The 13,295-nt window shown below is 38.5% G+C and overlaps 1 protein-coding gene and 1 long non-coding RNA gene across 6 annotated transcripts in view; one reads left to right on the top strand and one right to left on the bottom strand.

Moving 5' to 3' along the window:
* Nucleotides 1-10,978, bottom strand: part of PTAR1 (protein prenyltransferase alpha subunit repeat containing 1) — a 48,645-nt gene extending 37,667 nt beyond the window's left edge. For all 3 annotated transcript variants that reach the window (XM_012453812.3, XM_012453820.3, XM_012453825.3), the window contains exons 1-2: nucleotides 10,875-10,978; nucleotides 1,735-1,904 (exon numbers count right to left, since the gene is read on the bottom strand). In XM_012453812.3, the coding sequence (XP_012309235.1) occupies nucleotides 1,735-1,904; nucleotides 10,875-10,960 (256 nt within the window). In that variant the 5' untranslated portion in view covers nucleotides 10,961-10,978. The remainder of the gene's footprint in view (nucleotides 1-1,734; nucleotides 1,905-10,874) is intronic.
* A 118-nt stretch (nucleotides 10,979-11,096) lies between these two features.
* The window catches only part of LOC105718192 (uncharacterized), a 30,017-nt gene continuing 27,818 nt past the window's right edge, over nucleotides 11,097-13,295 (top strand). For 2 of the 3 annotated variants that reach the window (XR_001107704.2, XR_010337049.1), the window contains exon 1: nucleotides 11,145-11,339. This is a non-coding gene — a long non-coding RNA (uncharacterized LOC105718192). Of the gene's footprint in view, nucleotides 11,340-13,295 lie in introns of all 3 variants that reach the window. The other variant, XR_001107703.3, reaches the window with a different exon arrangement.

Raw genomic sequence — 13,295 nt, 5'->3', positions numbered from 1 at the left:
TATTCGTGTGAGTGAGCTTAACCATTTGATCTTCTGCAAGGTTCCTCTTGAGCCTATTAAAACTAAAACTATGTGGTAAGAAGATACAGCAAGGCCTGCAATACAGTGCCCAGAAGGACAAAAACAGAGAAGTGGAGAGGACTTGGAAGACCATAGGAAGAAGGTAGGTTGAGCTAGCATACATAAATGGGCAACTATAGCCTTTCACTTTTTAAAAATTGTTTCTTTTCTATAAGATAATCATTTTATCCCCCAACTAAAGTTAGTTATACATTGGTTTGATTATATATTTCTGTGCACCAGAATATAAACAACGGAGCTTTGTTTGGCAAAAAATAACTTGATGGAGTCATATGGTGTTAATTTTTACCTCAGTGTTACTGAAAACTACAGCATGGTGATGGAATGCAGAATTAAAGAGGGTCTAACAACAGATAAACTTGCTTACCTTTAAGTTTATACCTAAACCCATGCCTTAAAGTTTATGCCATGAACTTGGGCTATGGCCTAACTTAGGCACAGCCTTCTAATAAGGAAATATATATCAAAGGACTGAGTTAAACCATCAAACAGAAAATAGAAACCACTGCTCATTAAATCTTCAAATCAGAGTCCTTTTCTGTGCTCTCAAAAGGGAAAAGTGTTATTAACCTATTAATGACAGTATGTTACAGATAGCGCTGAGGGAAATTCAAGGAAATCAGTAGGTCATACATTTGGCAACACTCTTCTCTACATCCCTCACCCCCAAAGAGATTGTTTGTCACTCAACTGTAAGCTTCTTGAATAAGGGTTATTCATTGTTTTATCCCCCACAGTACTCAAAACAGCATCTGGTATGAGTAGACCCTTGGTAATGGCTACCAGACTGGCAACTAAAATTCTCTAGGAAACAAAGTTCTTATTCAAAATCAGCCTCCAGGCATATTGAGCACTTCTGAAGGTACTGCTGTATGGGAGAAGGGGAAGAAGCTTTACAAAAACAGTAAAGGACATGGTCTTAAATGAGTCTTCTCCCAAAAATCCCTGAGGTGAGCATACAATAGTGAACAGAATTTGTGCACATGGAGACTTAATATGGCAGAACACCAAGAAAAGAGACCAGATGGAATGATTGGTGACTGCCTGATGCACTAAAAAACTCTCTGAGAGAAATGGAAGAAGTGAATGCTGGATAGTTTTGTTTTGCTTGTTTCAGCACAGGAACAGGACACAAAGGGCCAGAACTCAATTGGGACTTGCAGTGGAATGGCACATCCATAAATCACTGGGCTGGTCCACAACATACCTATAACATCATGCCTACATTATCTCATTTGGACTGCTTTGAAAATGAGTTCCGCTGCTTATAAAATACTGAAGGATTAGAAACCAGAGACTGAACCTGTAGGGACTAGAGTCTTCCTCAGAGACATTCAGATTTTTTTTTCCTTCAAATAAAATCTCTTATGACCCCAATACATAAACAGATAAAATTTGAACTGCTCTGGTTACCAGAAGTACACTGAAATTCTGCTTGTGGCCTTCCATATAATCACTGTGGTGGTAAAATTTGTCCAAGTGAGTCCCAACTACTCACTTGAAAGAAAGGTTAGCACCTACTGAGACAGTGAATGGAAGAGCCAGAACCAGAATCCAGAAATGCAAACACTCAGACAAGGGCTCTACCTACTTCTAAAAACCATGCCATGCCACTTCTAAAAACCAAAGGAAGAAAATATGATTCATACTCACCATCTCTGTTCAGCCACTGCTTTCTTGTTCTGTACAAAAGGAGCTTGTTGTGGACATATGGTAAAAGGAACTTGACACACCAGCTCTCCACACCCAGTTTGTTTTCAACAAGGACTATGGGACTCCGGTTATACCTAGCTTCAGGACATGGGATCAGGCCAATTTCATCTCTTAATATGTAAAACATAAGAAAAGAATTAAAAATAAGAATACTAACCTTTTCAACATATTTCTAATTTCAGAATATTTTTAAAACTTCACATATTTCCTCCTTCCTTAAAAATATTATTTAGCTCAGTTACTGGGATTGGTAGATGTTAACAGTGACAAGAATATGGTAAACCAGTATGCTGTACTCTCCGTTGACAGCAGTGAAAACTGATCTTGCCTTTGGATGGCAACTTAAAAATGTCTTTCAAAATTTTGAATGAACATACCCTTTGATCCAGCAATTCAACTGCCCAGAAATTATCCTATGCCAAAATATATGAATCAGATGGTCACTGAAATGTTGCAACAAAACTAAAAACAATCTAAATGTTTATCAAGATAAGACTAGTAAAGTAAATATGGCCAATCCACATAATCAAGCCATTAAAAAACAATGAGGTAGATCTGCATATGTTGATATAAAAAAAGCTGCCAAGATATAGTAAATGAAAAAAAAAAAGCAAAATGCTGAACACAGTGTACAGCACAAAGCCTTTGTATAATTTCTTTAGAAGATACATAGATGCATTAAAAATCTTCTTGGAAGGATAACAAGAAATTTTTTGAAGAGAGAAAAGTGTTAAGGAAGGATTTTATTTTTATACAGTTTCAATTATCTAGCAACTTCAATGTATTTCTATTTTTTAAATGTCAACAAATGCGTTTATGCCTGCCTGCTAATAAATGCATGTGGTCCAGAAACAAAGTATCAACAACGACAACAAAAAAAGTTATTTTATCAGTGAGATTTTGGGCCATTTTTTCTTCTTTATACTTTCCTGAATTAAAAAACCACCCAAATAAATGTTAAAACACAAAATACATTTCAGAATTCAATCATTTTCGTATGTGGTAGCATCTATATCCCTCAATCCACCTCAATTTAAGCTGAAAATTTGCATTAAAGGTAGAGATTTAACAAACAATATGTAGGGCATTTTACTTACTTAGTAAATGAACCAGGAAACAAAAAATTTTTGCAAAACACACTCACATGCCTTTCAACTATAAAGGAAGTTATAATTCTTGCCTACACAAAGCATCCTTTTCAAACAGAATTCCTCTGTTTAATTAATGAATAACAAGAAACTTTTTAACAGTAAGAGCAGTTGAAATACGTATTTTTAGAGTGTCTATATAGATATTTAAAACATGTCTTTAAAAAGCAGAATAATGAACTGGTTTTCAGAGTTTGTGTGAGACATTATCTATTATGTCCCTGGCATTCCCTTACCAAGAACACTGGTTTGATAGACCCAAAAAAGGGGAAACTGGTTCAATTACAGAGTATGAGAAACACCCTGTCTTTCTGTTTGGCAACTATCACAAACTGGTAGGAGGCTGTGGATTTAAAATAAAACCCTCCTGGAAATGAAACTAGATAGCTTAGAGGTAATCTACTTTCTACTGATCACTTCATTAGTGACACAGGGGTTTATCCAAAAAAAGGGTATCTTAGGAGTTGCAAGTCATGAACAACTATTTCAAGCTAATTTAACCCTCAAGTAGATTGTGGGATCTATGGGTTTTTGTCCTTACAGTTGGTTCAGTTGACTCAAAGGTGTTTTGATATACTATATCAATATTATCATTTTTCTGATGAACTGCAATGTACTAGGTACTTTGTTAGGTTCTAAATTCAAAAAGAATATAGCAAGTGGTCTCAGACTTCAAAGAGCTAAAGTCTTGCTGGGGAGCTGTGTCAATTTCCCTAAGAAAAATGCTACCCACTTAATATAAATGAAGTCCTGTAGGAAGAATATGGACAATGCTGAAAGAGCACCTGAGGTCAATGCCCAGTATTTCAAAATACATTTTTTGGATCTCTATTTGGTGATATTAACCTGAAATCTATGTAATTCATTATGACCCCTAGCCATATCTAGCTATACTTGACTAATATACGACTGAATCTCTAGTATTTTCTGATGTTTGTGTTTTACTACATGAAGAATATTTAAAAATAAACTAAGTAAAACTAAATAATAAACACAATGTGATCACTTCAGGCAATTCTGTTCTCTGAGCTATAATAACCTACTTACAACACTTCAAAGAACTGCAAGAGTCAACAACATAAATGTTATAGTAACAAGAATAAAAGAATCCTGTTTCTGGGTATGGTTTGTTTTGGGGGGGGGGAATTTTTTACTTTTTATAGTCAAACTCACAATGTAAAAACCTGTCTTGCTCACTAATTAAACTAGGATTAAATTGCCCAACTAATAATTTGGTATCTAAACTATAGGAAAGAGCCATCTGCACAACTGAAAAACACACTGCTTTGACTGGCTGTTCTTTCAAGAAATACTTTATAAAATAAAAATGGCTTGGACTTAGCAGGTGCCAAATAACAGCTTCCTGACAGGCTGATTATCCTTGTACTTCAATGATAATATTCAAATTAATAGTTTTCATTTCTTGACCCTCTAAGAGAACATTATCTCTGATTTTCTTCTAATAAAGTATACTGAAAACAGCATGTGTCCAACGCCTGGATGGAAATATATAGACATACACACACACATGCACATACATATCAATATCATGTCATTTTGGTTTCTATAGACTTCAGTTTCCTCATTTGTAAAATGGGCTAGATCTTACCCAGCTTTCAAATTTTATGACTGAGAAACCTAGCAGCTATTTTCATGTAAGGAGAATAAAAACAGTCTTAACAGATAAGGTAAAGCATTAGGGGTAAAAAACATGAAAAGAGGTAGTAGGGTGTGGAGACAAAAGTACTTGATTGGAAGTCCAGAGTTCTAGTTAGTTTCCATTCTATCTACTGACATGCAATGCGAATTTGACAAGTCACTTGCCATCAGTATCCTCATCTGAAATACAGGAATAATATCTTCCCCACTTGTTCTGGAAACGAAATAATGTCATGTGAAGAATGTGGGAAACTACAAAGTGTTAAGCAAGATGAAAGACTACCATTAATTCATTTAAGAGCCTTTAGTCTACCAGTAGAGTTCGTTGGTTAATAGATAATGGAAAGCCGAGGCAAAGAATTTAAGCCTTTGTCAAGTTATGCAACCCTAAAATACAGTGTTATGCTGCCTCCTAAAAAGCATAACATGTACTTTGTAAAGACAGATAGGTCAGTAAGCTTCCAAATAATAGTGTGCTTGACTTCAGACTTCTGTGCCTCGTCCCTTAGGTCACAGTCCACTTTTTTCCAGCCAATTTCCAACGGGATTCTTTCCAGAATCATTTTAAAGTTGGAAAGGGCCGGGCGCGGTGGCTCACGCCTGTAATCCCAGCACTTTGGGAGGCCGAGGCGGGTGGATCACGAGGTCAAGAGATCGAGACCATCCTGGTCAACATGGTGAAACCCCGTCTCTACTAAAAATACAAAAAATTAGCTGGGCATAGTGGCGTGTGTCTGTAATCCCAGCTACTCAGAAGGCTGAGGCAGGAGAATTGCCTGAACCCAGGAGGAGGGGGAGGTTGAGGTGAGCCGAGACCGCGCCATTGCACTCCAGCCTGGGTAGCAAGAGCAAAACTCCGTCTCAAAACAAAACAAATAAATAAATAAATAAAGTTGGAAAGGACTACATTCCTCTGTCATTTTATCCGATGAGGAAACTGAAGCTCAGTGAGGTTTATAAGGGTTACCTAAGGTCATATTGCTAATGGCTAAGTTAATACTTAGCCTCAAACCCTTGACACTAGAATGAAGAGCAAAAGAGGATTTAGATCAATTCCTTCTATTTCTCTGGCAATTTAAATTCTAATTCCATACTCAAGAAACATTAGAAAACATAGGGAAAAAACAAACTAGAAGTCTTTTTTTTTTTTTTTTTTTGGTAGAGATGGAGTCCTACTATGTTGATCCGGCTGGTCTCAAACTCCTGGCCTCAAGTGATCCTCCCACCTCAGCCTCCCGAAGTGTTTGGATTACAGGTGTCACTGTGCCCAGTTGGGTATACATCCTTTTTTCTCCTGAGTATTTTCAAAAAGTGATCATATTGAACATATTCTATAGTTCTTTGGGAAAAAAAACTGAGCAATTCACATTAAACATTTTTCTACATAATCAATGTTGATGCTTTTTAATGGTTGCAATGAATATGCTATAAATATCAAACACATTTCTAGTTATTTCTTAACAAAACAGTCTTATGAGAGGAATGTTTACATTCTTTCATTACCAATAAATTACACTCTTTTGCTTTGTTAGGTTTCTGGCCATTTACATTCCTGGTATTTAACAAGGTGTTCAAGTACCTGCATTACTAAGACGATCATAAGATTTATTTTTAAAGACAAGACGGTTTGGGACAGCAATCAAGTTCTAATGATGCTCATTATTTAGGATACCTTCATCACAGGCTGCTCCAAAGGCAGAGCAACATGGAATGAACCAGCACATTTACTTAAGATCACACACAGTATGATACATCACTTTGAGCACCCTTCTTCACAATGGGAATCCATTAATTGGCTTCCAGATGATGTTCAAAGTTCATGTAACACTGATATTGACTTTGTTCCTCATGTTTAGACAACTTCTCCTCTCTGTTCTTTTCAGAAACACCATCAACTGTAATAGAGCCACTTATTATCCACAAAAGTTGTATCAACCAGCTTACCTTCTGGGAGAGATGGATGGTACCCAAATACTAAAACTGAATCCTGTAATGTGGAGCAACCAAACAGGAAACAGTCCAAGGATTCAGGAAATGGTAAAAACATTTTAAATCTAAATAGTAGTTACTTTAGTTTTGCTCTTCCCCCACCCCCCCAAAAGGACTGGAATTTTTTCCAGCATGACCAAAAAGGAAAGCTAGTAAAATATCTAAAGGAACTGACCCTTGCATATTGATAATTAAGATTCTACTAGTGATTTAGATATTTCAAAAACTTCACAGGCTTTCTCATTAATTCCAAAGACCATCAACTTCATGTTTCACTGAAATTATATTTCTGACCTTATTTAGAAAAAGCTACACAAATCACTACTGTTTATTGCTTGTTATTTGACATGCATGGTTAGGTTTTACATATATTATTTTACTCTGCACAATAATCTCATAAAGTAGGAATTTTGATCCCATTTTACAAATGAATAGTCTTGTCTAAGTCTAATCAGTTAATAAATGGCAAGATTCAAATTCAGTTAGACAGCTTAGATTGTAAAAATCTAAACCCAAATTTTTACAATACTACATTATTATTTAAATAAATAAATAAAAATCAAGTATAAGAAGCCCAGAAGATTCTGGTTTTCTATTCTCCAATTTACCTTGCAGGCAATCTAAAACTATCTTTCATTATTCTTTACTAAAAAAATTTTCACTGGGGTCTACCCATTGCCTTAGAAGTATACATTCCTGAGCAACTCTTCTTCACTTCTCATGTCTCACTCAGCTTAAATGCTATGGCCTCAAAAAGAACTATCTTGACGTTCTCATCTAAATCAGGCCTCCTTGTTATTATTCTAGGCACCCTTCTTACTTTTTCTGACTCTTTTCATAATCTGTATGTTGACTATATAAAGTTCCATCAGGACAGGGACCATGTATGGTTTGTTCATTAAACCACCTAGCTTTTAACCCTGTATACCCAGAGACCAGCACTGTGCCTAACAAACAGAGGTACTCTTTTGTGGAATGTATGAATGGAATGAAAGAAATTAAATGAGAGTCAAGGACTTCCATAATCTGGCCCTACTGTACCTTCTCAGTCCCATTTTGCTTCTTTAGGTCAATTCACTGCTCCCTGTGAAGCTCTCTGGCTCCCTCTGAGACTACAAATCCCATCCAGACTTCAATATTCAGTTTATAACCCACCTCCGCTAAGAACCCTATCCCAGACATAATCAGCCTCCTCTCCACTTCTATTAGACTCCCATAGCACTTGCTCACCATGCTGCCATCTAACCTTTACCATAAACTACTTTGTGGGGTGAATTTACTTCATGCAGTAGGTCTTAGGTCTCATCTACACCTGCACTGTGCAACACAGCAGTCACTGGGCACATGGAGCCTCTATGTACAAATCAATTAAAATTAAATAAAATCTAAAATTCAGTTCCTCTTCACATGAGGCACATTTCAAGTGCTCAATAGCTACAATGGCTAGTGGCTACCATACTGAACAGCACAGACATAGAAAATTTCCACCATTACAGACATTTCTGTTAGTGCCTTGAGCACAAGAACTGTATTTTAAACTTCTATTTCACACAGTAAAGTTGGTACCTACAACACTTCATAAACAGTGAGAGTTCAATAAATATTTAATAGAAAAAAAAATAACTTGCTGGACAAGATAATTTTAACATGACTATTTACATTGTAAACTTATGCCTTCTACATTAGCACGGGGTCCATATACTAAGTTAAAGACTACCCCTAGGTCAAGTTTTCAGTTTCAGAGAATCCAATATGATTATCTAATAGTCAACCATACAAACATTTGTATAGTATTATCCAGTTTACAAAGTGCTTCATATTCACCAATCATTTGGCCAATACATTTCTGATTAGGAACACAGAGATTCAGGGTAAGCCTAATATTTATTGAGTGGCAACTAAGTACCACTGTGTGAGGTGATTCTCCTGTGTTCTCATCAGCCTCACAAGATCAAGAGGAAACTGAGGCTGAGAGAAGGTACCTATTCACATCATACAGTAACAAAATCCACATCTCACCACTGCATCCATAACTCCTTCTGGCTAAATATTTCTACATAAACAAAGTCATAGTATTTAATGAAGAAGATGTTGACTAATAAAATTACAATCTATCTTGAGTTTGTAGAAGGAAAACAAAAAGAATGAAAAACTCTCACAATACTGAAAGTGTAATAAAATACAGTAAAGTTGGATACAAATGTTAACAGATCAACAATGCCTTTAACAAAAAAAAAACCACACCAAAAAAACACAAAAAAACCAAAGCCTCTTTATTTTAGGAGCAAAAGGGCTAAATTAAAGTAAGAAAGTGCAATTTTGAAAAGCCCAAATTATAAGGCACTTAAAAAGACGCATAGTAATATTATTGAAGATAGTTTTATTGTGGGGAATATATACTAGAATATAGCTGATGACTAGTATTAAACATTGAGATAAGCTATTTAAATGCTGAAGACCTATATTACAAATCTTACATTATTCCAAATATCCAACTTATCTCAAAGTTTTATATCTCGAATGACCCAAATTCTTATAAATAATTATACATTTAGAATATATTAATGAGGTTTTACAGTAGAAAAAGGATTAAGGACAGGCATTAAAGTCCTTCAAGAGTTTCCATAAATATGATCCACAAGAATTGGGACATGTTCCAAACTGCACTGTGTTAACCTGCCAAGCCAATGAACATTGAATCTTGGTGTCTTCAAATATAATGATGCTCTTTTAGTAGTCTAAAAGAGAAGGGAAACTAAGATGATTACTCCATTTTTTATTAGACTTCTAATCTCTGCAGTAATTTCTTCTAGAAAAATAATACCAGTGATGGGAAAATACACTCTTCCTTTGTCCAACTTTATTTATTTATTTATTTTGAGGTTGTCTCTTACTTGCACTAAGGCTCCCATTCTCAAAAAGAAATCGAAAGGCTGATAAACAGCAAGGCATCAAAGCATTCTTTAGAAGGCTCAGCAACCACTATGGATACTGCCAGGAAATCATTCCAAACACTCTCATTTTGAAAAAGGCAGCAGTCATAAGGAGAAGGGAAGTGGATGCTGTCAGAGGTGGCAGGTATGTTTTGAGGCCAGCAATGTTTTGTTTTTAATGAGGCACAGTTGCGCGTTTCCAATTGTGTGCCACAAGGGAGCAAGACATCCGAGGGCTTCTTAACTCTTACAATCATCACCTTGGAGGAAAAGAACACTTTGGTAAGATACAAGTCTGGCAAGCTTTTTAGGCAGAAAAGCTGAACCGGTTAGAATACTTGACCAAAAAAAAAAAAAGCATGCGTTCCAGTCTGAAAAATAAAAGTAAAAATAACTCCAAAAACAACTGGATAAAGTGAAAGTAATGCAGAACTGGATACTATGTTTCTTCCCTTTGAGGAGGAAGAGGCAGGGGAAAGGAGCTACATTGTTGCTTCTTCCCTACAACTTTGTATAATGTAGATCTCTCTCAATAGCTTTTTCACTCCTTACATTAAAAGCGAAGTGTTACAAAGAGTAGACTCTTGTGGTATCTTCCCAGAGTACTTCAAGTAAAAGGGAAGAGATACATGTGTCAGTCCCGCAGTGTCCCGTTAAAGAGGGCAGCAGTGCTGGGATAAAAATGAGTTAACATGCTCCTTGTAACTATAAATCCGCTTATGCTAAAAAGTGTCGCGGTTTCATTTGCTTTATCCCAGACTCCACACTGCGCCCATAGAAGCTTCTCTGAACGCTCTGTTCACCTTCAAAACAGTGTTTTATCGGAGTCACTTTACAGTTTGGTGGCACGCAAGGCGAAAGTCAAAAGCAGCCTCAAACCACCTTTAGTTAGTAAACTGAGGGGTGTGGGGCTCATTAAGAATAAGAGGATCGGTTAACCCCTCTTGCCAACGTCCGGGATGAATCTCAAGAGTTGTGTTTACGAGGCAGACACGGACCCACATTGTTGTGTGTGCGCCCGTGTACCTTAAACAGAGGTAGGATGTGGACCTACGGTTGAAGTCTTTGGAGTTTCGTGAACTCCTAGGAAAACGTGGGGAGGGAGAAAGTCGTTCCGTTTTGATTTTTCGAGGTCACTTCTAGGGACTCGTCCCCGAGGGCGTTCCGGTAGCGGAAAGCCGGGCCCGCGGCGGCCGACAACGATCCCGCCCGACACGGCTCTGCCTCCTCCCTAGAAGGACGCGTGGGCCAGGACCCGCTGTCCGCCAGTTGCCCGAGGTCGGCTGGACGCTTGGCCCCGCCCCCGCCCGCTCCCGACGACCCTCGGAGGCAGCGAAGGCGTGCGACTCACATGTGCGGGTTCCTCCTGAAGGCGTTGGTGATGTCCTTCACCACCCGCTGCACCAGCACCGCCACTTCCTCGCTGGTCTCGGCCATGTTGGCGGCGGCCGCGGCGGTTCGGGCGCGCCTCCGCAAGAGCCGGGCCGCAGGCGGGAGTTCCGCGGGGAGCGCGCGCGCGGGTGCGCCGGCTTGACCGCGCCCCCGCCGCCGCGGCCGCCGCCGAGCACTTCCGGGTCAGCCAGCCGGCGGCCTGGGCGTGGCGCTGGCTAGAAGACACCCCAGTGAGTGGAGGAGTTTGCCTCGGCGCGGGTAACGAGTTTCTAAGCGTCAGAAAAGATGCTGCACATTTGTTTGCAAAGTTCTCTCAGGCTGCCGATTTTGTTATTTTATTTTTTAGTTCAGTAGGAACCGAGGAGAAAGGAGACCTCAAGACACACTCCCCGAGAGTCAGAGACCTGCCTGAACCCTCAGCCAGGTCCGGGCATTCCCGAAGGATGTTCAACTGAGGGTGCAGGGCCTCTTAACAGTTAGTCCTGGGCGTTTTTCAGAGCTTGTCCGCTTTATTTTCCCAGCCGGAGGGAAAAGGAGGTCCAGAGGTGTTGGGGCGGAGCGAGTCCCTATTTGACTGTGTTGGTGACCCCCTTTCTAACTGTGCCAATTTCGGTCTCTGAACTTGAAAGCAGTCCTTTTTAAGAACATTAAAATTCATAAATTTATTAAAGGAAGACAAAGGAAAGTGAAGGAAAAGTTGTTTGCCATCTGGATGTAGGAAGTAGAAGTGATAGTTTTAGATTTTTCTATCTCATTTTGTACTACATTTGGTAGCCTTTGCTTCAGTTTTGGAATTAAAGGATCAAGACCCTGATAGGGTTTGGTCATAATAGCAAAAATGGATTTTTGTAGGAAAAACGAGCTTTCTAGTTTATTCGGGATTTTGAAATGCCATAACTAAAATGTTTATATACCAGGATTTTTTTTTTTTTTTTTTTCCTTTCCAGACGGAGTCTCGCTCTGTCACCAGGCTGGAGTGCAGTGGCGTGATCTCAGCTCACTGCAACGTCTGCCTCCCAGGTTCAAGTGATTCTACTGCCTCAGCCTCCCTAGTGGCTGGGACTACAGGGGCGCGCCACCACACCCAGCTAAGTTTTGTATTTTTAGTAGAGACAGGGTTTCACCATGTTGTCCAGGATGGTCTCGACCTCATCATCCGCCCACCTTGGCCTCCCAAAGTGCTGGGATTACTGGCATGAGCCACCGCCGGACATGGTGCTGCATGCCTGTAGTCCCAGCTACTTGGGAGGCTGAGGCAGGATAATCGCTTGAACTCGGGAGGCGGAGGTTGCAGTGAGCCAAGATGGTGCCACTGCACTCCAGCCTGGGCAAAGCAGTGAAAAGAGTGGAATATGTGTTTAGATTCTAAGGAAAATGGCAACTTTAAATATCCTGATTGAGAATGTTATGCCAGTTCTTAAATTAAAATTCTTAAATTCAGTAAGTTTTCTTAATCAGTATCTTGCATTCTAATGGGAGTGGGAAATAAATCCCAGCTTCTGGAGGCAGAGATCAAAGCAGCACACTCAGAAATAATGATTTTCCCCCAAAGGCTTTATTTAACAGGGAAAAAAGCAAACTTTGTCCCCAAATCTTGAGTAAAACTGTTATTCCAGAAACAGAATTCCTCTGTATAATTCTTTGTATGTCCTCTCCACATACAACCTCTTTATAGTCATTTGAAAGGCATGCATTATATCTTGTTTCTTCTAAGAATTCACAAATTGTTTCACCCCAATCATTAAGAATCTACTATGTCTAAAACTCAATTTTTGTTGTTGCTGCTGCTGTTGTTCTTAGAATTGGAACGTATTAGAACTCTGAGCCAACTCTCTAATTTTACGGATAAGAAAACTAAAGTCCAAAGAAGTTAAGATTTGAAATTCGTGAATCCTTAATAATGATATATACGTATACAAGAATAGGATATGATAAATTTAGCATGCTGTTGTTGAAGGACTAAAAGATTTATGTTCGGTGATCTGCAAAACACATTTATTGATAATAAAATATAGTATATAGTTTAAATGCCCAATGAGAGGGTATTGATGAAATTATAAATTTATATGGCAAGATGCTATTTAGACACTTGAAAATCACATTATAATTAGAAGAATATATACCAAAGTATTAGCGGTATATTCATAGGACAATTTGACTATGTAATGCAAAGAGCAAAGTAACATTTGTAATTTAAGATTTTTTTTTTTTTTTTTTTTTTTTTTTTTTTTTTGAGATGGAGTCTCTGTTGCACAGGCTGGAGTGCAGTGGTACATGTTCAAGTGATTCTCCCGTGTCAGCCTCCTGAGAAGCTGGGATTAGAGACACACATCACCATGCCTGGCTGATTTTTCTATCTTTGGTAGAGACTAGGTTTCAC

The sequence above is a fragment of the Aotus nancymaae genome, unplaced genomic scaffold, assembly GCF_030222135.1.
Source record: "Aotus nancymaae isolate 86718 unplaced genomic scaffold, 86718_ANA_hifiasm-v0.15.2.pri h1tg000041l, whole genome shotgun sequence".
NCBI lineage: Eukaryota > Metazoa > Chordata > Mammalia > Primates > Aotidae > Aotus > Aotus nancymaae.
The sequence above is the reverse complement of the archived record's forward strand: the minus strand, read 5'-3'. Positions and strand labels throughout refer to the sequence as shown.